Source organism: Artemia sp. Qi Xiang Cuo, chromosome 10, assembly GCF_049724085.1.
Source record: "Artemia sp. Qi Xiang Cuo chromosome 10, ASM4972408v1, whole genome shotgun sequence".
Lineage (NCBI taxonomy): Eukaryota > Metazoa > Arthropoda > Branchiopoda > Anostraca > Artemiidae > Artemia > Artemia sp. Qi Xiang Cuo.
Genome location: NC_142803.1, coordinates 32563309 through 32589998, shown reverse-complemented (window position 1 = coordinate 32589998; position 26690 = coordinate 32563309). Strand labels below are relative to the sequence as shown.

At 33.6% G+C, this 26690-nt stretch overlaps 1 protein-coding gene across 1 annotated transcript in view; it reads right to left on the bottom strand.

Annotated features, from left to right (window-relative positions):
* LanA (laminin subunit alpha) overlaps positions 1–26690 on the bottom strand; it is a 217498-nt gene that overhangs the window by 29628 nt on the left and 161180 nt on the right. Inside the window, exons 33-41 of the mRNA XM_089095354.1 lie at positions 25612–25745; positions 21728–21883; positions 20610–20797; positions 17171–17379; positions 14229–14382; positions 7632–7815; positions 6293–6423; positions 2518–2799; positions 1101–1311 (exon numbers count right to left, since the gene is read on the bottom strand). Of these exons, the coding sequence (XP_088951480.1) occupies positions 1101–1311; positions 2518–2799; positions 6293–6423; positions 7632–7815; positions 14229–14382; positions 17171–17379; positions 20610–20797; positions 21728–21883; positions 25612–25745 (1649 nt within the window). The remainder of the gene's footprint in view (positions 1–1100; positions 1312–2517; positions 2800–6292; positions 6424–7631; positions 7816–14228; positions 14383–17170; positions 17380–20609; positions 20798–21727; positions 21884–25611; positions 25746–26690) is intronic.

The following is a 26690-nucleotide window of genomic DNA, read 5'->3' as shown; positions in this document are numbered from 1 at the left end:
TTGATTGAGATTTAAATTGTAACCCAAAATCTTAGTTCTTAAGGAGAAAAACTAAAGAAACTTTATAAATATTTTAAGAACTAACCAATCTCTAAACTAAGTCAAATTAAAACAAACAGAAATTAGTACAGAAACGTTTTTAAACAGAAAATTTTTATTCGTAGAAAATTAAAGTGATAATAGTGCTTAAAGCTATCAAATAAGGCTTGCTCGTAAATAAGTTTGGTTAGGTTTTAAAATTTGACATGATTATTATTCATTCTAGTTTCTACGTAAGGATTCATCCATAGCAGTATCTGTAACTTTTAATTTTAGGTTATCATTCATTTGGATTTCTGTTCGCTTTAGATTTCATTTATGCATTCATAATAGTTTTTGTTCATTTTAAGTTTAACTTATTTTATGAGTTAATTTCTGCTTGATTTAGGTTTTAATATAGCTCTTCACTTTTCTTTGAAAATCTTTTTTCGGAAAATCATTGAAAAAAAAAACGAATTTTCAGGAAGCAACAAATTCGTGAGATTTTCAAATTTTGTATAAAAATGAAGATTGGTCTTATTTGTGTTATCTTTGCACGTAAAGATAATCCCATTCGTATAATTATGGCTATTGTGTACTCCTATTTGAATCATTACTGCCCTTATATGTTTCGTTAATTTTTCAGTTTTTTTTGCTTTATTTTTGTGAATAAAATATATTAAATCAAACACTGTTTTGTTGAAGCAAAAAGCGCAGTATAACAATATCGTAATGATATAAAAAGCTTTGTCATTTAGATAATACAAGTTAGATAAACTCTTCTATATAGCATGCTGTTGTTATAGACTAAAAATTCAAGATTCTTAGCTTATTTCTCCATATTTTCATTAAATTATTATTTATAAATTGTAAATTATATAAATGCCTATAGAATTAGTCAACATCACTTCGCGTGATTTACAACAAATTTGTGAAAATAAAATCCATTCGTCTTTGTACAAAAAATCTCCAAAAGATTTCTCAATGATGTCAAATTTGCTTCAGAAGCTTAGATTTTGTGATTGTGACTGACATATATCCTTTTGTATGTGTAAAATTAAACTCCATCGCTAGATTTTTACCTGGAATCGGACTTTTCCATTTTGTATATCCAAGGAAAGGAATTCACTTCTATTACCACAGAGGAAAAGTAGTCCATCGTCAGCAAAGGTTTTAAATCTGAGTTGAATATTCATACGTCCCCTAACTCTATATTGAGTGCCTGATAATACGACGTAGCTATCTGAATCGAAGCGATATCCAGTTGCAATATTTAACTCCTTAAGCTTGTCTCTGAAAGAGAAAAAGAACTGTAATCAGTTTCCCCTAAAAAAAATTAGATTAAAAAAACTAGATACATATTCTTCATTTAGTAGCACTTTAGAGTTACAGCTCGTAAAAAAAAAAAAAAAAAAAAAAAAAAAAAAAAACATTACCATTAGATTCCCCAATTGACACTATTTCTAAATATAATATTCCTTATTCTGGTAATGCACGTCCCCCCAACTGGCTCCACATATAGTCCTAGGATACATACAAAACTTAAGGAAGACACGAAAACAATGGAATTCTTACTTTATAATATGCAGATTTTCTATCCGATTTTCATGTTTCCTTCCATTGTAATCGTATTCTAAAAGGATTTACCATAATCATTTATCCTTGATTTTAGCGATGAAATTTTACCAATGCAATGTAAGATTTTAAGATTTAATAAGATTTTAACAATGCAGATTTTTCATCCGATTTTCATGTTTCCTTCCATCGTCATCCTATTTTAAAACCATTTCACAAAATTATTTATCCTTGATTTTATTGTAAAAGCTCAGTCAAAAGTCGATTCCATCAGACCAAGACTAGAACCGCCCGTTGCAAGATCCATCACGGGATGTGAGGCAACAAAGGAATATATTATTGGGCTATATCCCCCCATCGTTCCACCAGATGTATCTCTGAGCTATATAAAGAACTACAAGACAACGCTAGAATAATAAAATTTACTTTATAATTCGCAGTATCTTTCTACCAATCAGATTTTCGTATTTCCTTTCATCGGTATACAACTTTTAAAATCATTTTTAACTCATTTTTAACTTCTTAAAAACCTTCAAAGAATGTTAGCTAAAATTAAAGCATTTTAACCTACAAATAAAGGTTATTATTTCTTATTTAACCAATATATATATATATATATATATATATATATATATATATATATATATATATATATATATATATATATATATATATATATATATATATATATATATATATATATATATATATATGAGTTGAAGGAAGCCAGAAGAAGTTAGGGTCATTACGAGGACTGAAGACCCGAGTACCAACTAACTAAAGCTTCGGCACATTTGCGAGGGCGGCCACCGCTGCTACCAGTATCACTATACCAGTAATTACTACCCATTCTGCATTCACATGAAAAGAAAATTACTTATGAGAGGATACCCCAAAAACAAAATACAACTAATTTAAGCCTACCGTTCAAGAGCCCCATCTAACCCAGCAGCATCTTTGAAGTTCCATAAGCCAATTGGTTTATCGTTGACAGAAAATTCCTCTATTTCACCCTCAAATGACGAATAGCGAACACCCGGCTGTATTTTAGCAGTTTCTGGATAGCCTCCAATATAGATACTGGCCGTATCTGGCTCGATGTTGAGAGCTGACGAAGATCCTGGCAGAACTACTTCTTTGGGATAGACAAATTCTTTTCCTGCCTCTCCTTCGGTCTTGATAATTAGTTTGATAGCCTTTCCGTTCCTAGAGCACAAAACAGATTAATAATCATGGATGCAGCGGTAGGTGCTACCTAGTAAAGCACGAACCCCGGTCCATAGTAACCGAAAATTAAAAAAACACGCTAAAAAAAACTGGCAATTGAGAAAAGATCGCCATTTCTAGCTCATTCATGAATGGTAACTGTAATCTAAATTGGTCTTAATGGTAAAATGTTGTTTTGAAAAAAAGTTTATGGGGATTTAAATAGCATGAAAACCCCCCTAAAATAGCGATGGACTGAAACAGAAGTACACTACTGGAATCACCTTAACGATAAATACAAGTTCAAATAGGGATAAAATCCTTTTAATAGACAGTGTTTCACAAGCAGTGATAGAAATTCACCAAAAATACCAGATATTTCGGTCACATATGCAGTGGATGATGGAATCAGCTTGCAAAGGATGGAATCATCTTCATTTTAATCTCCAAGGATGATGGCTTCATCTTGGTCGAAAGCCCTATACAGGAAACTTACAGTCCCCTGAATTTAACAACAAGGAAAGTCCTTTAACAAGGTAGCACTTATGTGGCCTCTTTCTTTTTCGTCCACTGCTAGCAGAGTACTGGCACATAATAGAGGGCTGTTTAAGGGTATTTTTTAGAAATGTTGTTGAAGAAACAGAATACATATCGCTTTTTACGAATGACGAGTATTTTCCTTAGACACTGTTCCTTGCAAGGTTTACAATTAAAGTGTATCCAGTCAGGTTTTTTTTACCTAGTATAGTGTTCATGCTAAAAAATGACTAAAACTAAATATTTATCGCTGCATGAATAACAACATATTCCAAAACTGAATATTCATAGATATTTCAGCAGCTACTCAATGAGAGCAATATATGATATTTCATTTTATTACATTAGTGACTAATACATGGATTACAATTTGTTGTCATTAATTAAAAAAAACTTTTTCCACAAAATAAGTTTTTCAAAGAAAAGTAAAGAACTCTATTAAAGCAAAAATGAGCAAAATCAAATAATCTACCAAGCGTGAAACTACCACAAATCAGCATCGATAAATAAATGAAACACAAAACGAACAGAAATTACAATAAATAACCGAGTCAAAGTCAAAATGAGCAGAAATTAACATGAGTAGGGCTCGAAATCCCTGTCTTCCCAAGGCCAGAACATAATTTGCACTTTACTGAAAAAAATATAAATGTTTTTACTTTTATAACTTTAATAAATTAAATAATATTAACATTTTGATTCCTAAATATCAGTATATGTATATTAAACTGACAATGCACATTCATTTGTATTTTTTTTCAGTAAAGTGCAAATTAAGTTCTGGCCTTGGGAAGGCATAGAGTATTTGAGCCCTACTCGTGTTCTGCTCGTTTTGAGTTTGACTCGGTTATTTATTGTAATTTCTGTTCGTTTTGGTTTATATTGATATAGTCTTTTCAGGGAAAAAGAAAATAATGCTTTAAATCTTTTCGTTTTTTTTAAAACTTTATAGTTTGCCATGCTATTTTTAAGCTGAAATTTTTTTTTAGCAATTTTTAACAACATACAGCCTTTTAAAAATCTGGACACAAATAGTAGTGTTTAATTTAGTTTCACACCTCCTCTAGTTGACCTGAAATAGGAAACTTGATACCATTCGCAAAAAAATCTGTTTACTTTCTTTGATGGCTTGGATACATTTACGCTATTTTGATTTGGTTAAATTTTAAAAGTAGAATTAGTCCCGAAAGTTTGAACATAATACCCTCAGTCGTTCTTGGAATACTGTTGAGATGCCTTATTGGGAATTAGAATTAACACAGTGCATTCTGATTTAATCTGAAGGCAACATTTAGTTTTTAAACATAATGGGCAAATGGGAGGGTGGGCGTGGGAGGGAGATTAGTTGTCTTTCAATCACTTTCGACTATTAAAAAGGGCATTAGCCCTTTCCATTTTCAATCGAATGAGCCCTTTTTCGAAGTTCCTAAGACAACTCCTTCGAAACGAAGTGCCCTGGTCAAAAAATAAAAATAAATAAATAAATAAAATAAAAATAATAATACATTGCACCCACATCGATCTTAACTATAAAAATCTCAAACCATCCAATTACTTTCGAATGCTAAAAAGGGCAGCAACCATTTCAATTTCCAATCGAATGAGCCAGTTTTGAGTTTCTGCGACAGCGCTTTCTATAAACACCTTATATTCCCCCAGGCCATAAATTAAAATCCTTGCCCTGAGGGCTGTGAGGAAGTTGTCATCCTCCAAGACCTAATTTCCAGAACTTTCAACTGCGTTAATCAAAATGGCTATCTCAAAATTTTGATTGGATATATTTGGGGGAAAAATGGGCGTGAGAGGGGGGTTAGTTGCCTTCCAATTACTTTCGACTATTAAAAAAGGCAGTAGGCCTTTGACTCTCCAATCGAATGAGCCCTTTTTGAATTTTCTAGGACAAATCTTTCTATAAAAACCTTATATGACCCAGGGCATAACTTACAACCCTTGCCCTGAGGCTGGAAATCAACTACGCTGAACAAAATGGCTACCTCAAAACTTTGATTGGATGTGTTTGGGGAAATGGTGGGAGTGGAAGGGGTGTTAGTTGCCTTCCAATCGCTTTCGACTATTAAAAAGGGCACTAGCCACTCCAATTTCCAATCGAATGAGCCCTTTTCCTAGTTTCTACGACAGCTCCTTTGATACGAAGTGTCCTGGTCTAAAGGAAAAAAAATAATAATACTTTGTGCCAGCATCGTTCTTTACTTAGGCAGCGCGATTGCGCTGCCTATGATAGTTACACCAGTCAATTAGTCCTATTAATAGTTTACTTATCACATACAAATATAACAGAAATTAAGAGATTCAATATTAAGCAGCTATTTTAAAAGCCTTCTGTAAATAGAAAAGGTTTCAAGGAATCTTTTTTTTTGCGTAATTCATTTTAAAACTAAATTGTACAAAAACACATTATACAAATTCTACAAAAAAAAGGAGCATTAATTTCTCACTAGATCCTTAAAGGCTTTTCATCTTTACTTTTTTTTTTCTTAATATATTGCCGTAAAAGAAATTTTGGCCCTGATTTTTCTATGTTCATGCTGAAATTTCCCCAAATAGGGCGAACAGAGGGTAAAGGTTTTTTCTGAAGATAATCAGAACTTCATGAGAAGTAGTAAAGAGTGATTGATTCTCATAGAGGAGGAAGTTCTCCACTGTGTCATCTGAGAGTAAAGAATGATTGATTTTCACAGAGATATTCTCACAGAGGAGGAAGTTCGCTACTGTGTCGTCTGAAATGACTAGGTGCTAAGATGAGTGGTTATTATAAATGATAATAGGAGTATATGATTAGATAATACAATAAAAACTAGTAGGGTAACTTACTTTTCAGTTTTTATCGTTGCTTACATTATAGAACCCAACTTGAATGTGTTCTTTATTTAATCTTTTCACTATCACTAAAAGCAGCAGAAAAACAATGTAATTCAATATTTTCGAGGATTATTACCTATCGACAACAGCTTGATACCATTGGCCATCGTCAACTCGGACGTCACTTCGGACAGTTTGAGGACCACTTCCAAAATCAGCTGTTAGAGTCAAGTAGCCATCCAGGATTTCTAGTGCCATATAGTCATCCTAAAAATAGTCATAAAAGTAAAAAAAGGTTACTTGAATAATAACTAAATTCACTCATTATAAGTTAAATAAACGAAATAGTTAAGAATCTCCTTCAAAAGGATGTGAAAACAAAGTACTGTGTTGCAACACTATTCTATAATAATAATAATAATAATAATAATAATAATAATAATATTAATTAATTTTTTACCTACTATGAACAAAACAGAAGTGGAGTACATTAAAAACAAAAAAGCAAATTTACATAAAGCGACGTAAATTATGGTGCGCAGTAAGACCTGCAAATTCCGACAGCTTTCCCGCAAGCACAGTCACTTTTTCTCGTAAATCAGAGAGGGCGAATCGCGATATTGGATGCTTGTTTCGGAACCACGGGGGTAGATACAGAAAGAACAGAAAGACAGAAAGACAGAAAGAACAGAAACACAGAAAGAATGTGAGATCAGACTATACGGTAGAATCACTGAACACAAACTTGCAATCCTCTGAATGTATTTGTACTAAATAGATATTTTGTTCCTGAAGATAAATACCTGGAACGTATCAAATTTGACTCAACACAAGAAACTAAAAATGGGAAGCGCTAGATTCACTAAACTCAACCAATGTACTTCAAAATAGATACCTCGATCCATCCAGCTTAACATACAAACCATGTTCCACTTAAGCCCACCAAAGAAACGAAAACTAATCAGAGCACTCAACTCAACATTTCAGAAATTTCATACACTCAACTCAATACGAGAAACTCGGACAAGAAATCCAAGGACACCAACTCAATACAGGCTACTTCTAAATATACGCCTATAACTGTACATATGCAAAAAATTATCTATATAAAAAGTTTTCACAGTTGAAAACTGATTGGCTATCACCGAATTTTTATACGACAGCGTTTTGGGCTAGTTTGAACCAAACTACTTTTTAATTATAATAAATGGCTAAAATTGATACTTTACCATGATTCGATCTCTTTTGTTGTTTTCGTGTATATGAGGGGGCTATGATCATCTTAAAGCCCACTCTTTACACTAAAATTTCTAAAGGTGAAGTTCAGTTTCTTAGTTACAGTGGCTGAGACACTCACCTTCTAGTAAAAGAATGTTAATTCAAGCTACTTTGCGATAAGGATATCAACGAAGACAGTTACCCTTGAGGATCCCAGATGCGTGATTAGCAAATTATATAGTAAAACGAATATTTACCGATAGTACACGTTTCATTTTTTTGCTTGCTCCAATTTCGTTGCCCAGATAAGCCAAAAAGCCATCAGGAGAATTTGTACGGAAAAACAGAGACATCGTTGTCGATGTTTTTACATTTTCTAGGTCTTCAGGAGGTCGCAATTCCAGAACTGTATTTGGTTTGAAGCTAACTCCAACAGGTATCCTAAAATGAAAAAAAAAAACATAGTAAAACCAGGGTTTCAAATGCCTTACGTCAGGAGAAGGCTTTATGAAAATAAAGATAAATGTCCATAAGATCAAGATCCGACGCCTCCTGCAAGTACCCCCCCCCTCCGAGGATTTGTAGCTAATTTTGTTTTTTTCTCTCCGAATGGCATTAGTCTTTGTTACATTTTACATATACGTTTTCGGAGGCTTTAAGGGTTCCCGAATAAAACTTTGAGGCTTCAGACCTCTCCCCCCCAAAAAAACAGCAAAAAACCTCCTCATCAACGGATCGCTCCCATCCAGGTAAGTGAAGTTTGGGAGACAATGAAAGGAATGAGAGGCGGGTCTGCTCCAGGTATAGATGGAATACCAGCCACACTTTAGAAGTGGGAGCGGGTGTGGCTGCTGTTTGTTATAGCAGGGACATTTTGCGGTATATTGAATAGTGTAGAATGGTCCTTGTCTTGGTCTACGTCTATTCTAGGGCCGTTATTTAAAAAGGGGGATAGATTAGACCATGGGAATTATAGAGGTAAAAGCCTGTGTAATGTGCTTCGTAAGGTTTTCGCTGAGATATTATGTCGTAGGATAGATAGTTGAATAGACCAAAATAGAACTTTATCAGATTCACAGGTAGGGTTCAGAAAATGCTACAGTCCAATAAATCAGATTTTTATTTTATTAGGGATGATTAGGAAATAACCTAGGAGAAAACAGGGCAGGCTGTTTGGTGCATTTTTTGATATAAAACGGGCGTCTGATGGAGTGGATAGAAACTTAATGCCAGAGTCGTTGTTAGAAATATGGCTACCAAGCGTATTCGTTAATATTATAGCATCAATATATAATAAGTTAAGACTGTAGTACGGGTGGGTAAGGATTTCTCTAGTGTTATTAGGGGTAGACTTGGTGTTAAGCAGGGATGTACAATTTCCCCAGGGCTATTTTCATTGCATATAAATGATTTTGAAGAACAATTCACAGGCAGAGGTGCCCCAATAATTAAACTTTCAAGTGCATGTGTTATTGCATTACTTTTTGCAGACGATATAGCATGAGTAGCAGAAAGTCAAGAACATTTGCAACAACTGCTAGATCTTGCATCTTCTTATTTTAGGAATAAAAAAACCAGTACTAAACATAAAGAACTCAGTGGTTATGGTTTTTAGGAAAAGTGGAGAACAGATTGATTCGCAGTGTAAGTTTACGTATGAAGGTAGGACACTAGACCGTGTAGATGAATTTTACTACTTAGGTCGTAGGCTATCGTCAGAAGGGAATTGGAAGAAACATCTTAAGATGGTAAGGAGGGGTGTCATTTAGGGGGGGGGCTGGCTGGGGCTATAGCTCCATCCTGATTTTAGGAGGGGCCCCAAATCAGTTTTCACAACTTCTGTCGATTTGATTTGAAGTTTGAAAAAAATTACGTAAAAAAGTGTTCTCAATTAAAACAAATCCGTTTCTAATATAGCTGTACTTCACAACAGTATATAGTGAGCTTCATTCCCAAACACATTTATTTATTATTCCTTTTTCATGTATCACGACATATTTTTATTACCTTGTTGTTACAGCCACGGTGACCAGCTTTCATTACAACAAAGGAATTAGGCCCCGGATCCGTAATAAAATTATACATGTCGGTTACGTGATTCTGGAGCAGTGATCCCCTCCATATATAAGTATTATGTACTCTATATTTCTTTGAGACTGTTTGTGAGCCTGTTCTGACTCTTTTCTGAGTCGTGTCTGACTCAGGTCTGCTCTGTTTCTGGACTTGGTAAATAAAACACTATTTTGTACAACGGCAGACTTTTTGCGTTCCTAGTAGCCATAGAAATATTATCAAACAGTTCGGGGTAACGAACTGTAAGTAAGGAGTGACCCGGCTCAATAGTGACCGAACCTCTAAAAAAGGAACTTTGATACCAATATATACATTAAAAGAATTGTATTTTTATGCTGATTTTAAATATATAAGTTTCATCAAGTTTAGTTTTAACCATCAAAAGTTATGAGCCTGTGAAAATTTGCCTTATTTTTGAAAAAAGGAGAAAACACCCCCCAAAAGTAGTAGAATCTTAATGAAAATCACACCATCATCTTCAGCGTATCAGATAACTGTATTGAAGGGTTTTCAAGCTCCTATCTGCAAAAATGTGGAATTTTCTATTTTTTGCCAGAAGAAAGATCACGGATGCGCGTTTATTTGTTTTTTGTTGTTTTTTTTCCCCAGGGATGATGGTATCGACTCAGTGGTCCTAGAATGTAACGAGAGGGCTCATTCGAATGAAAATTAAAAGTTTAAGTGCCCTCTTTAAGTGACCAAAAATTTTTTTGTTCAGCATAGTCGAAAAATCTAATAACTATGTCTTTGAGGACGACTTAATCCCTCACATTCCCCGGGGGAAGGGCTGCAAGTTATGGGCTTTGCCCATTGTTTACATATAGTATTGGTTACTAGGAAATATACAGACGTTTTCAGGAGGGATATTTTCTGGGGGGGGGGAGGGGTGGTCGGGGGGAAGCAATTACGAGGATTGATCTTTCCATGGAGGAAATTTTTCATGGGGAAAGAGAATTTTCATGAAGGGGGCGCTGGACTTCCCAGCATTATTTAAAAAACAATCAGAAATCAAATACAAAAAACAAGTTTTTTTAACCGAAAGTAAGGAGCAAAATTAAAACTCAAAACGAACAGAAAACATTGCGTATATAAGGGGGGTTGCCTCCCCTCAATAGCTCGCTCTTACGCTAAAGTTATCCCAACTTTTAAAAGAGGTTATTATTCTAATTGAACAACATTTGTTATTCAGAAATCATTCTTAAATAACTGGAACAAAAATCAAACTTAGGTTATTATAATATTATTATAAGTTAAAAAAAGGGAAAATTAATATGCAAATTTCGTTTTAATTATTCATTTTCGGTGGACCAAATTCAAAACCTGTATTAATTCAAAAACGTTCAGAAATTAAATTAAAAAACAAGTTTTTTTTTAACTGAAAGTAAGGAGCGACATTAAACTTAAAACGGGCAGAAATTATTCCGTATATGAAAGGGGCTGACCCCTCCTCAACTCCCCGCTCTTACGCTAAAGTTTGACTTATTGTCAAAACTCTACTTTTTAAAACAATAAAAATTTTAGTATAAAGAGCGGGGCGTTGAGGGGGACAGCCCCTTTCATATATGGATAATTTCTGTTCGTTTCAAGTTTAATGTCGCTCCTTAATTTCAGTTACAAAAAACTTGTTTTTTTATTTAATTGTTAATAGAGGCCAGATCGTATGGGATTTTGAAAGTTTCTTACGCTTTTTCTTCTTTGACTCAAGTCAACATGTAAAACTTGGCATTCAAAATGGCTATTCCATGAATTTTGTTTCTCAAATTGTCTTGAAATTTAGCTTCTTGAATTTTGAAAAAAATCAAAGTGGGAATTTCTGATCAGCAATTTTTGTTAGATTTCAGGAAAGATAAGAAAGACAAGAAAAAACATTATACGAAAGGACAATTCAAGGAATCGATAAAGATCTTGAAGAATGATACTTAATCTCACACGCCAAAGATCATAAAAAAACCAGAATATGCAAACGGAAAAGATTTGTTAATAAAACAGTTAAAAAGAAATTGTACCAACAATCAAAGACCATATATTTTGACTTCACAAACGGAAGGCTTTATTAACGGGGGGGGGGCTTAGCTTGAACCAACTTATAAAAAAAAGGTAAGAAAACTAGAAAAACTTAACAAATAAGAGCTATACAAGAACAGGGGCGGATCCAGGATTTTTTTAGGGGGGGGGGCGCAAAATAGGTTGATCCGATAAAAAAAAATTAGGGGGGGGGGGCAAAATAGGTTGATCCGATAAACTTGCGATAGGAGCAAGTTTAATTAACGCAAACTTGAGTTGATAAGTAAATTACACTACTATAGACTACGCTAGGGGGGCACCCCTCGCCCCCCTGGATCCGCCACTGTACAAGAACAACCTGAGAATTGAAAGAAAAATTTAAACCTATCAATTTGGTGTCAGTTTAAAGAAATTTACGAGAAGGGAGGGTAATTTAATGTTGAACATCCAGAGGGAGGTTGAAATTTATTGTTTTTTACATTTTTCTTTATAATACCAGGACAGTGTCATAAGCGGCCGATTTTCAGGTAAGCAAGCGCGTATTATATCAATTGCACCGCATGCAATTTACATTAACTGCCATCCTCATGAACTCAATCTTGTTTTGGGTGATTCCATTCAGAACTTGAGATGAATGGCATCTTTTTTCGCCACTCTTCCAGAGCTGTACTGTTTTATCGCGAATAGCAATACACGCTACCAACTGTTCGTTAATGTTCAGAAAGCCACTGGCATAACTGTTCTTCAGCTGGAGTAATTATCTACTACAAGATTGGCATACTGGAAAAGATCGGTAATGAGAGTTATGAGAGATCTGATGTTGATACTTACTGAAAAGGCTCTTAGGAAATTGATTGATTTCAATGCTTTGGTTACAAAATATATATAAACATATAAAATTATTATATAAAATCAAAGTATTAAAATAAATGGTCAGAAAAATATTTTTAGAAAAATGAGACCTTGTCGGTTCTCAGTGTTACAATGAAACTGTAAATTAATTTCCAACTTAAGTTCTCTCTATATTAATTAAACACTTTAAAATTGTTTCTTACTATTACTAGTCGATTAAGGGAGAAGCCTGTACTAACCACTGTGAAGAAATATTGCTCTTCAACGTCTGTGAGCCGACCAATTTAGGGGGCCCACAGAGGTTGCTTAGCCCCCCCCCCTTAGTTCAGAATGAAATGACGCCACTGAAAGTAAGGGAAATAGACTACTAGGAATGTTAAATATCATTATTATTAAGAAATAGGGATGTAGGATTGCTAAAGTATATTTTCAATGCTATGGTTAGATCGGCTTTGCATTACGGGGCGGAGCTTTTGGGGTTTGATAAGTGGGTAAATTTAGAAAGAATGCAATTGAGGTTTTTTAAGCGTATGTAAGGTCTTCATAATAAGTTCAATGGTTAGTGCTGAGAGGGTCTATAGGAATAAAGTGTATGAGACAGAGTAGATTATTTAGTATGGTTAAATATTGGGAAAGGGTGTCATCGTTAGAAGATAATAGGCTAGTTAAACAAGCATTTTTAATGATGTTTCAAGATAGGAGGAAGGATTCGTGGCCAAATCAGGTGAAAAATATATTAGACCATGCAGGGCTAGGTAATTGATGGAATGATGGAAATGGGATAGGAGGGATGGTAATGACTGTATCTAGGTTAGTTGCTACTAGGCTAGAGTCTCAGAAAGTTCCGGTTTGGCAAGCTGAGAAGGCCACCTCGCTGTCCCTCGGGGTAAATGCGGAGGTCAAGGAAAACTAGGGCGAATAGATTTACTTAAAAGTAGGATTGGCTCTGGACTATTTGAAATGGGTAATGTATGTAAGGGGGGATTTTATACCCCTTGGAGAACGTAGGAAATATTTAGGGAGGGATGGATTGAGGGGTGGTCCTTACAGTTACACTACGTGTAGAGAGACGGATGAGTCTTTGTATCACTTTTTAAGGGAATGTAGGGAGTTGAGGGAGCTGCTTTTGGAAATATTTGGTAGGGAGAACGGGGGGAGAGATTAGATATTGAAAATTTTGAGAAGTATGTGTTACTTAAATATAAATAATATTGGCAAGTTCGTCCAAGTAGGTTTGAGGTATCGTGATGATTTTCTTAAATAATCAGTTTATGTTCAGTTTCAGCTTATGTTTTGTTACTGTATTTTTTTGCTTGTTTTGTTTATGTCACCATACCCCAATTGGGCTTTTGTGTGAATAAATCTACCTATCTATCTATATTAGAACAAGTAATTCAATTTAATAGCGATAAAATAGAAATGTCCAAGCGATATTTTTCACACATTGTTATTTTCACATACATATCTGTTACAACAAACATATTTTTATTTGAAATTTCACAGTGGATCGATTCGTGCCATGAGATTTCTTCTTATCCCTAAATTCTGCGGACGATCCAAATTTAGAACTTCACTATTGAAATTGAAAAAGTCACAAAAGTTCAACTTGAAATTAAAAATATCAATTTCTACAATACAAATTTAGAAGAACTGCTCTAATCACCTTTCAGATTTCCTGCCCAATAATAAACTTACCAGCCATTTTTTAACGGACAAATCGTTCAACTACAAAATTAAAATAATGTGATAATTTTTTACACCGCTTGTGAGTTTTACCTTCCCATCTTCTTGGAATATTTCTTTTGTCCTGTTGAAAAATTATGCTACCAAGCAATTTCATTTAATTTATAAGCATTTACCACGAATCGAGTACATTGAAAATTTTAGAAATTCTTAGGAAGTTCATAGAATAAAAAAGGTAATACCTGTTAGCATTGTCACGGGCAACAGCAATTTTTTGCTTGAGCTCCCTGAGCAAATCACCAACATCTGTGCCAAGTGGCCGAAGTACATTTTCTTTTTGGGTTACCATGTCAGCAAGAGACAAAATAGCTGGAATCTCAGAAGCAACACGCCCAACTAAAATTGAGTTTAAATCTTTAAAAGTTTTACCGAATTACAAACAGTTTCAGGCCATAGTATTTGACCTCTTTTCAAGATTATTCGTGAAACGACACGTTCATTAAATTACTATTAAATTACCTTATTAAATTACTTGGTAACTAAAAATTACCAAGTCAGCAAAGGACAAAATAGCTGGGATCTCAGAAACAACACGTCCAATTAAATCTGAATTTAAAGTTATGACAGTTTTAACCAAACAAAACAGTTTTAGGCCCTATTACATGTGAGTGACACCACGTTCTTTTGAAAAATTATTAATGTTTGATATATTACCGTAATTTTGACAATACAAAAAATGAATGAAAACTGATAATTCAGAACCCCCGCCCCCCACAGAAAATCAATTCAGGCATGAATTCTTCCATTAAAGTCACCAAGGTCAGGGCTAAGTGTCTATATAAGTTTGTTTTGGTTCTTTTAAAATATTATCAGCAGAATTCAGTAGATTTGCTTTTTATCAAACTCACAATTTAAAATTTGAAAAAATGACTAAAAATCTGGGTGGCGAACGTTTGTTGGCCTAACAGCCTAAAGTTTCTGGATCAAACGATGACAATTTACCCGTTTTAAGAACACAGTAATTTGATACCTTATTTTTATAAAATTCAGTAATTTAAAAAAACAAACAGCTAAAAATACTTTTTTTTGCAGGGTATGTGTTCTGATTTTAGACAGCCAAAATTCGTTAAAGGATTAAAGTTGTGCAGGTATCACATTCCTGGTGTAGAACAATGTGGTATTGAGTTTGAAAACTGTCTTATATATTGCAATTTTCAAAAGCACAAACAAAATCTTGTAGGAAGTCTAATCACATGGTTCTTCCCTATGGCTACACCAATTTGCAAGGAAAAAAAAATTTTATATTCCATATCTGAGGCGAACTCTGAAAATATATTTTTATCTTTAATACTGTAAAAGCGTTTCAGATACTAATCTATGTCAGTTAATTGGAGCTTTGCAAGCTGCTGTGTTAAAGTATATTAAATTAATATTTATATCTAATCCATCACACCTACTCAAGATACAACTCACAGGCCACTAACACTTATGATGCAACCGAAGCTTCTTATATAACACTGCAATAAAGCTTTTAATAAAAAATATTGTTGTTTTTTTGCTAGAAAGTTATATAATAAAGATAATATATAAGAATAACATTCATTATGGCAAAATTAGACATATACAGCTCCAATTTTATTTCAAATGATCTGATACATTACAAAGTTTATTCGCAAGGTCCTTTTTTGTGTAGCCTATGTGCTTCCATATTAACTCTTTCGTGAAACTTTTCTTTTTCAATTCTGTGTTGGTTGCTACAGAAATCAGTCTTTTAAGCATCTGCACTTAAAGACAGTTTTAATTAAACGAAAACAACGTTAATGAACAATATTTCCACTTTTGTGGCCCTTAGCTACTGTCTTTAATGTAGTTAATCTATTATCCTTATTTGAGTTAAGCAGACCAGGTCAGTAATGTACCATTAAAACATAGTAAAAGAAACAGAATCATAAAAAACAGCATCGCCATAAAAACACAAAATATTGGCAGTTGCCAAAGCATTTTTAAGAATACCATTTTCAAAAAGGAGGATATTGTAAATAGCCTAGATCTGTGAGCTTTATGTGCAAAATCCCAAAACCTAAAAACCGACTCCTTAGAATTATTTCTTATGAGGCTTCAACGAACCCTATATAAGTTTTGGCCAAGTATGTAAGATTACCTTAGCTTAGTTTTGGCTCATTTTGACATTTCAGCATCAAGAAAATTTTATTTCATGCTTATAATCTCTTTTAACCATAACATTACTATCTTAATTTTATTTACATATTTTTTAGTTATTGAAATTGTCATGGTTACAATATAATATAATAAATCAAAATATAATAAAGAACATAAATTCAAAATGTGCAATTTTGCGCAAACAGCTCTCTACCTTTGTAGGCTAGATCAAAATGTTGCCCAGTCTAGAAAAATACCAAGAAGAGCCATGTCAACCTGGCGTCAGAGAGGCTTAGAATTCATTTTAGTTTTAAAATTTTTAGGGGGCAAAATAATTTTTTTTCACAAAAACTTGTACGAAATAACAATGGAATTTTATATCACAATTAGACCTAACATAGTAAAAATAAAGCTCTATCTGTGAATTTACCACCTGTCCCTGCATTTGGAGATACGTCCGTCGGGGCTCTGAATAGTTTTATAGGTAAACTCAAATGACCTTAATTGTATTTATGAATCTATATATTTTAGAGGCATGAGAATAAGAATGGACCATACATTTCAAAATTAACTTTCTGTATAAACAAAATATGTATAAATATTTCCATTTATTTTAACAAGGGGCTAAAGTCAAATTTTGTTTAGAGAAATAGAACTAAATAATCAAAGTTTAGTAAAGTCATTGGATACCTATACATACACACACAATCGCATTTTCTAACGCATACCCACAATGTGAAGCTGTAGGTATTGACCATAGTAAAAAAAAGAGCCCAAACAATATTTTAGAAGTTTACGTTTTAAGTCAAGAAGCAACCACCTAAGAAAAGGGGGCAGGGGGTTAATAAGGTTCCCTAGTGACTTGTTTTTAGCATGAATTGTTGGCCGGCTTAGCTTTTTCTGCTATAAAGAGGAGGGATATCTAATACCCCCCCCCCCCCTCCCTCCCCCCCCCCAAAAAAAAATCAAAGAACGCTCTTGGGGTGAAAGATATGTATAACTTAGCACAATTAAATTATGTTACCTTGGTTGGCCAGAAAAACAGCTGATTTGTCGGCATTATCAAGATCACGTGACATGTTTTTAGCTGCTTCAACCTTGACAGGTATAAACACAGAAATTTGGTCAACGGACTGTAGAGCCTCCTCGGCTAATCTGCCTGAATTTTCAGCTCGTGCCTTGGAATCCTGAACTTCATTGGATTTGGACACTACTGGAAGCTGTTCAATTGCACTATAATTGTATTAATTATAAGTTTTTGTAGCCATATTTAAGCCAATCAGAAGCCAAATACGGTAAGTCCAAACAACATTCAACAAGGAAATTCAAAATATGAGCATTACTGCTTGTCTTTTTCTAAATGCACAAATTATCTTTTGGGAAAAATTTCCCTGCTCTTTTGGTGTTTATTTATCTGTTGGAGCATAGACATTCATCATGTTGGTTTCATTTATCATGTTGGAACACTTAAACACATTTTAAGCATAGATCATATGTTAACACATTTTAGAGCCCATTTTTTTTTATCTTTTGGGAAAAATTTCCCTGCTCGTTTGGTGTTTATTTATCTGTTTGAGCATAAACATTGCACTTAACATATCTTAAGCATAGATCATATATTAACACATTTTATAGCCCATTTTTTTTTATCTTTTGGGGAAAATTTAACTGCTCTTTTGGTGTTTATTTATCTATTGGAGCAAAAACATTGCACTTAAACACATTTTAAGCATAGATCATATATTAACACATTTTAGAGCCCATTTTTTTTTTATCTTTTGGGGAAAATTTAACTGCTCTTTTGGTGTTTATTTATCTATTGGAGCATAAACATTGCACTTAAACACATTTTAAGCATAGATCATATATTAACACATTTTAGAGCCCATTTCTTTTTTATATTTTGGGGAAAATTTCACTGCTGTTTTGGTGTTTATTTATCTGTTAGAGCGTAGACAGTGAGTGCACTAAAACATATTTTAGTAAGGACATACAGGAAACACACTTTAGAGCGGAACTTAGTGAGTTTATTTAAGCTTGTATCTTGCTACCTGTTTTGTATTACATATATAAATTTTGCATATGGCTGAAAGGCCTTGAAATATTATCTTAACAGGGTAAAATTAACTTCTAAATTGGTTTTCACCATTTTCTTGTATTAGCTTTTATTTTTAAAGAATATATTCATGAATATATGACTTTAAGTGTATATCAAACGCTTTGTAACTAGAATCTGAAAAATTTAAAGAAGACAAAGTACCAAGGACGCCAAAATAGAATCTTTATTTTGTCCCTTATCTCCCCTATTTTGCCCACTGTCCTCTTCTTATTTTGCCCCCTATGCCCCCTATTTTACCCCATGGCCCCTTCTTAGGTCTATTCATAACTGAAAACTGCGATTCTCTAAGACTTTTTCTTTTGATTGTTTCGAAATTATGAAGTTTTTAGGGCAACACCATATTTTTGTCAGTGTTTTCAGGTTAAACAGTGAAAATAAATAAGCGAAGCTAATTAGCTAAATGTGACAATGCTTTTCGTTGGTAAAATTCAACAATTCCCACACTTCATTACCACAACTTCATAGCTACATTTGGGTTATTTTTCATTAAAACTTGAATTTCCAATTTTACGTTATTTCCCAAGACATAGTTTTTTAAGATATGTATGGTTGTGTAATTTTCCAATAAACAAATTCAAACAATCAAACTTAATTTTCATTTCCCTTGGTACATAACGTAATTTTGCTTCTAAACAGTCAATATCTTATTTAAAAATTAATAAAAAATAAGAAAAAAGGTAAAAAACTGCAAATTTAACCTGGTGGGCAAGCTACTGATCAATTCCATGGTAATTGCTAATACCAATAAAAGATAAAATGCCTAAGGAGAATACAAATCGGTTCTGCTGAACTTAAGTATCACTTCATTAGGATAGAACTGATATGGACAAATTTTAAAAATAAGCCTTCAACGCTGTCAATCTGTTGTAAAAAAAATTCTCTTTTTTTACCATAACTATTTACATATCTTGCAAAAAAAAAACATAAACTTTACGATCCCTAGGTTCACGACGTATGTTATCCATTTTAGATTGATCAACTATACTAATTATATTGTACTTTAGCCGAATTTGGCTTTGGTGTACAATTTACAGAATTTATTATGACATGATATATTCCTGTGATTCATCGCCTGGTTTTGGGGGTAAACTAAACGAACAAAAAGTTACCACAGCTGCAAGGCCTTCTATAAAATTCGTAGTACTTAACAACTTCGTAAGTACAATAACTCAACAAATTTTGTAATACAATACAAATATAAAATACAAAAATTATGATTCTACTTTAGCCTTCCTTATTTTATTCTTTTTGCCGAGGACTTTTTTTCTTTCACGTGAACAAAACTGTCTCAGCAAATTAGAGAGGTCGGAACCATTAAAAAAACGAAGCATTTAGAAACAGTTCGTACAGAATAGAGATGGGTCCGGGAAAGAAATTTGTAACTATCTTGTTGATGATGATTCACAGCAAATTATAAAGAATATAAGAAAATATATCCATTATTATTAGTTTCAAATATGCAGATGTTTGCTAAAAACGAGCACGTCTAGAAAATCAAGATCCAGCGAATTATCTGTCAACATTGTTATGAACAATATTAATTAACAATTGGATGTGCTTTGAATAGGTTATCTACAGTTGGTTGTTGCTTGTATTTAATCACCTTTTTGTATTACGTATAAGAAGGTAGTGTCTCGCGAAGTCTTAAGAAGGTAAGTCTTGTTTTTTACAACCCTACTTTTAGTTGTTCAGTTTCGGTTATAAGTCCCGTCTATAAAGGTTTTTCTTTCCTTTTGTTCAGGCCAAATTAGTGATTTTCCCCTTGCTATTTCTACACTTATTCCAAGGTTTGGTTTCCGAAGTTTCCCCCTTGATTTTCCTAAGTTGCATATATACATATATATATATATATATATATATATATATATATATATATATATATATATATATATATATATATATATATATATATATATACATATATACATATATACATATATACATATATATATATATATATATATATATATATATATATATATATATATATATATATATATATATATATATATATATATATATATATATATATATATATATATATATATATATATATATATATTGCACCGTGAACACTAGAACACAACACAAATATCTACAATTTCATCATTCGTCGCTGGTTGACAATTCCATCATTTAAAATTGATTCAAGAAAACGAACTCCAGTATAAAGGTGGGAAAACTGCTTCGGGTAATTGTAATATCTCTTCAGAAGCACTTACACTGCTGACATTATATGACTTAAAAAAAAATACGCAGCTGAAATGGAATTATGTGTCACAGATTCCTTGGCCAGATCCACTAAAAAAGAACAAACGTACAGAAAACAAAAGAACAAACTTACTTTTGCGCATCAGCTAGTTTATCTCCTGCTTCAACCAGCATACGCTCAATATCATCCGTTTGCTGCACAGAAATATCTAGACGCGGCTGTATATCATTTAGCATGGTGTTTTGAAGCTCGTCTGCTTCATCTTTCAATTTTTGAGCAGCTTCTAGTGAGCTTGCGGAGCGCTCTCCAACGCCATCTGACTAAATGAGAAAAGTCATTTAGATTGGCATTTAAAAAGTACCATCTTTTATATATGTATTATTATTTCTGAATCCGTATTGAAAGCAGTAATGATTAGTTATTTTAATTGGATGCAAACTTAAAGTAATTACAGAAATAATGGTTTTTCCAAGAAATAGTTTTTTCTCAAAAACAAAATTTTGAAATGTCTCTTTTAGATTCATTCCTATTTCAAAGAAAATTGTTACCACCTTGGGTGCAAAGTGAGGCTTATCCTACAGAAGGGGACTAGAACTAGGACTGAGCTCGTTATACAAATTTTAAACAATTACAGTGTACTAATACTGAATATTCTTAAACCCTGTAGAACATTTTCAATCTTGTTAATCAGAAACTCAGGTTTCTTTTTAAAGAGGGTAATAGTACATACAAACACAAAGTAGCATTTTCACTACTACTTAGCTGGATATTATACGTAATTTCTAGTTTTTTTTAGATCTACGCTTCCAAAACTCAAAAATTAAATCTAAAAATAATCACAAAAAAAAAATCAAATCAAAAACCATTCGAGATTGAAAGGTAGCAAATAATTTACGAAAACTTGGAAGCAACATGCTACCATCCAGTCTACCGCCAGCATTACTTCTTCTTCTTCTTGTGCTCGTACTATGAATGCTCATTATTCAAATATGCTATCTTTGCCCAAACATATGTTTGCTGTCTGAACATAAAACTTATTTATTTGCACTTACAGCAATTGAAATCAGATTTATAAATCAAAAAGTTAATTTTAGCCGTAAAACAACAGAAGATTTTCTACTTTTAAGCAATTTTTCACATTTCAAGATAGAGAGGGGGAGTCAAAACCGGTATCTGAGCCGTGGATTAAGTTTTCACAGGCACACGATGCAATGGATAAGGAAACAGATGATATAAAAGGGTTCACTCACGTATGAAGATGCACTGAGAGCTGCTTCATTTGCTTCTTGAGCTGCCTTAGCTGCTTCTTGTATAGCGTCAACTATGTCTGAGTAAGAGTTGGCTGCCTTAACCGCGTTTTCAGATGTTGTTCTAGTGTCTCCTAATAGTCCATCTAAATTATTGGCCTAGAATCAAACAGTCAGTTAAGTTTAGTGCCATTGAATACACCAAACAGTTAAAATAAATTAGATTGAATGAGAAAGAAAATAACCAATGCAAAGTTAGGACTGAAATAACATATACGCATTTGAGTGGCAAATAGGACATCCGCAGTACTCATAGTTTTTACTGTAACTGAATGAAACTTAATGCATTACATAATAAAAATAAATAAAACTAAGTAAACACGTATACTATTACATACCATCCACCATTCTGACCTGCCCAACTGTAAATTTAAATTTGAATCCGTAAAAATCTTGAATACAGATCGGTTACTGATATGGTTCTGAAACCATATTAGTTTTATCAGATTTGTTCGATCGATTTTCTCTAATATCTCATTTGGTTCTCAAGACATTTAGACGTTCCTTTTTATTCCCGAAAAGTCATATCCTCTTTTGCCCTCACAGAAATAGCAAGAAATAGAACTTGTGATATCATATTTTTTACCGCTATTTTCAAAAAATTCTGTTCTGCAAGGTAACACCTTTTGAATTAATAAAGCAAAGCAAGGGTTTAGTTTGCTATGGTGCATGGAGTGGGGGCAACTGCCCCTCCTAGACCTCGTTTTACCCCCTCCCGACCCCAGTTTGTCTCCCTTCCCCAGCTGTAATTTAGTCACTTCAAAAATCTTTCAAAACTAAGATAAGCCTTCAGAATTCAAGCATCCACAAAAGCGGGTAAGTTTTCTCTAGTATATCTTTACCTTCATGGTGTTATATTGCTCATTTTTCAGTTGCCACAGTCATTTTCACTTGATTTGGAAAAATTAACCCCACCTTTGCCCCTCCTTCCCTCCGCAGGACTTTGACGAAACTGCCCCAATGCAAGAAAGATGGTATCCATATACTGCATATTAGCCTTCAATGTACATAACTTTATTGCAGAGTCTACAGTTACACATCAATGAATCCAAATTGTCCTTAAATGCTAATCAAGGCCGTATTTAGGGATAGGGGACGCCGGGTTTAATTTCCCCTCCATATTTTTGTCCGATTCGCAAAAACGTAAATAATATACAAATAAACAATTTTAATGCGCTTTTTATAGTCTTTTGCCCCCTCCCCCCGCAACAAAAATACTGGACATGCTCTTGATGCTAATGAAGATTTTTTCTATGTTAAGCTGAGTTGAGGACCTCTCACGGTTTATATATTTAACTAAGAGAGAAAAAGAAAAGCATCGCAGTTCATTGCTTGTCGTTTAAAATTATCAACTCTACTAGTTTAATATTACCCAATCTTAGGTACCAGATTAATTGTACAGCATAATATTGCCAGCTTACTTTTCCATTGAACTCCAGGGTCTCCTCATAACTAAACTCAGAATGATATACCCTATTTCTTTTCAATCTCGAGGTCACTACATTTTCTAAAACCGCACTGTTCTTCTCTTAAAACTTTGTCTACAGCATCTCTCAGTCTAAAAAGTATCATATTACTTAGTAATTTGCTACCTACAGAGACCAGACTAATGCCTCAATAATTACCATACTCACTCTTATCCCCTTTCTTATACAGTGGTTTAATTAAGGTTTTTCAAAAATCGTTAGGTATTTCTCCCTTTTCAAAAATCATATTCATAACCTTCAGTAACTTATTTCTAACCTCAGAGCCACCATATTTAAGAAACTCATTTACCACACCATCAGCACCTGGAGCCTTAATGTTTTTTAATTATTTTAGTACTGTCGCTAATTCTTCCTCACAAAACAAATCTTCCTTCACATACAAGGTATCACAAACTTTTTCATTTTCCTCTATATCTTTTCGTCTAACTGAATCTCGGTTTAGCACATTCTAAAAATGTTCTGCATATCTCTCTTAAACTCTTCCCTTATCACTAATTGTGGCCCTGTTTTTACCTTTAAGTGCGACAGGTCCGGATTGACTACTCACTCTCAATTTATTAACACGCCAGTACAATATTTAACTATTATGCCGTCTAGCTGCATTTTTCAGATCATCGAAAATCTTATCCATGGCCTCCACTTCACACCTCCTTAGTTCATATTTAATGCTCTCTTCACTTTCTTTACATTCCTTTTATTTTCATATGATCTATCCTTCGGATAATTCTTGTACAAACCCGTTCTCCTGTCTATTAAACATAAAGCTTTTTCACTAATATTCCTAGCTGCATTCTTAACTTTCTTCCCTAAGACACCATCAGCAACTTCACAAATTGTTTCTAAAATTATTTTAACCATCTTCCACAATGTCAAATTTTAAACTCTTAAGTTTAGTATTCAACTGTTCCTGGAAAGTTTCTCTCAAATTCTCATCCTGGAGTATACCAACATGCTGTCCTACCATCACGTGAATACCATGTCAGCTTATGGGCCATTTTATGACCAAACACCGTGTTGGTTATAACTAGATTGTTATACCTACAAAATTGCAAAAGTCTGTAGCCACTACTGTTTTCTTTTCCTACACCAAATTTACCTACACTAGGGTACCATCTATCTCTATTTCTACCAACCAGCTTACAAAACTGAGCATTACCTGCCCAGCTTATTCAAATTGACAAATAGGCTTTGAAATTACGCAAGTGTAAACATTGTTATTAATTAAAAAAAAAAGAAATATTGTTTTCATTTTTAATTCAACAATAAATAGCAGGAAATTTAGTAACTTCAGTTTACATTGTAGGAGAAAATCGCGTTGACTTTTTGAAAATAGACTATCCATGATGTTTCTATCTTGATTATTTTTTTTTCTTACAGTACATATATATATTTCTCGCAGGTGAGTTGACACAAAAATCTGTTCTCTCGCAGGTGAGAGAACACAAAAAATCTTATAAATACGTAACATCCACGGAAAGATGCAATATAAGTAATAACTTTCGTATATATTCTGTAAACGGAAAAAAAGCCAACCCAAGCGAATATTTAGTCTTATAGGTATATCAAAACATCTTCTAAACGGTAGAAATTGATTTCTCAGGAATAATTTGCTGAATAAATCTCTGAAATCTTCAAGAAAAATAAATTTTTTTCCAGTTACACTAGAGGGTGTAAGAAGATAATAGAGGGGGGGGGGGCATAAAAAAGAATTAATATTCTAGAAGATCCTAACTCTTATCTCCACCTTTCTGCATAATAAACTTTCTGTTTGACGATAAAATAAGGGCAACGAAGACAACTTCTCTCCAAGATAAAAAAAAGTTGCCCATATAACGTGACACTTTCGAATGAGCAAAATGTAGCTACTAGGTAAAAACGAAATGTCTCTCAACATAAAATACGTAAAAAACAACATACTAAACATAACATCAACCAAAGGTAGATCATAGCATCTAACAATATAGGTTATCAGCTCTCTTTCAAATGACGTTGAAAGCGAGAGTTGATATCCTGGTTATGCCTTTCAGGAGTCTTTGAGCATTCTGATCTGTGTAGGAATAAGAGTCCCTAAATTCTCGTCATTACAACATTCAAAAGAACATTTTATCAGAAGACTGTGACACTTTCAAGGAATGTTTGGTTTATGAGAATAGGCCAATTTGAATTTTGTGATGGCAGAACGAGGGTAAAACAATTATTCTCTGATCCTCACAAAATAGTATAGGCTGCTTTTTTATGGCTGTCATCCAACAGACTGTACTGCTAGTTACTAAATAAAAGGGTTCGATTTGAAATCAAAGGTGGTTAAACTAGCCTGGCTTAAAAGTTTTAAATGTTTACTTGTTCTAATAGATCTTGAGCATAGAGCTTGGCTTCTTCGACTGGTTCTACAATTTCTCTCAAATTTCTCTCTCTTTCATCAATAGCCTCGCCAACGGTATCTTTGAATCCACGTAGTCTCTCGTTTTCTAGATCTATAAAAAGATAGTAATTAAGAACAAAGGGAGGAAAAATAAATAAATAATTTACTTTCAACTATGCATTTGTCCTTAGTAGGCACCGTGTTAGGTGGTCCCAAGTCTGATCCTCTTGTGGCAAGCCACTAATCTTTTTGGGTATAAGTGTATGGCCATTGACCGTTCTTTTGTCTTATCAAAAGACCAAGAACAGATTTTGAAAAATGACTGAAAAAACATTGTCTCCTGTCTAGGCTAATCATTCATACTGCTAGGAATAAAGAAAATTAGGAAAACGAGGCAAGTACATCCTTAATTAGTTGACGGTACAGGAAATATCAGTATAACCCTTATAGGCTAGTGGTGGTTTACTGATAAGTCCTAGTTTGTGAGCCAGTCACTAGTTTTTAGGATTTTGTTTTACAAAAAAGGAATATTCTCTTATATAAGGCGTTGCGTTGTTTTATCTTTGCTTATCCAAAATTCAAACCCATTAATCACGATCCGGCACAACCTCAGTTAGTCCTTAGAAGTTTTGCCGGATTTGTGGGTACCTTTTCTTGGTATTGGGGAGTCATGCAATGATAAAACTATATGCTAGTGCATTTGCTCAGTCAAGTCAGGTTCAAGTGCTAATTAAAGCAGAATTAGGGAGGAGGCGAGAATAAGAAGCCGTTTATACTGTGTTTCTCTTTGATATGACTCCGCTTCTTTTACTCTGAGATCTTATTTTCCGTTTCCTGTCTTGTAAGGATTTTAACAACTTACTAGATAGTTTTCCTAAGTGTGCGTCGATTCCCTAGCAAGGCTTCTATTCTGAAGTTCTTGTGATTATGTGTGATTATTTATGATTATGTGATTATGCATCTGTGCTTTTTTGCTCTATTGACTATTCTCACCTTTTTATATTTCAGAATAACTTCTTAATTAAATTCTCAAACTATGCTGCAAATAGGCTGTCAG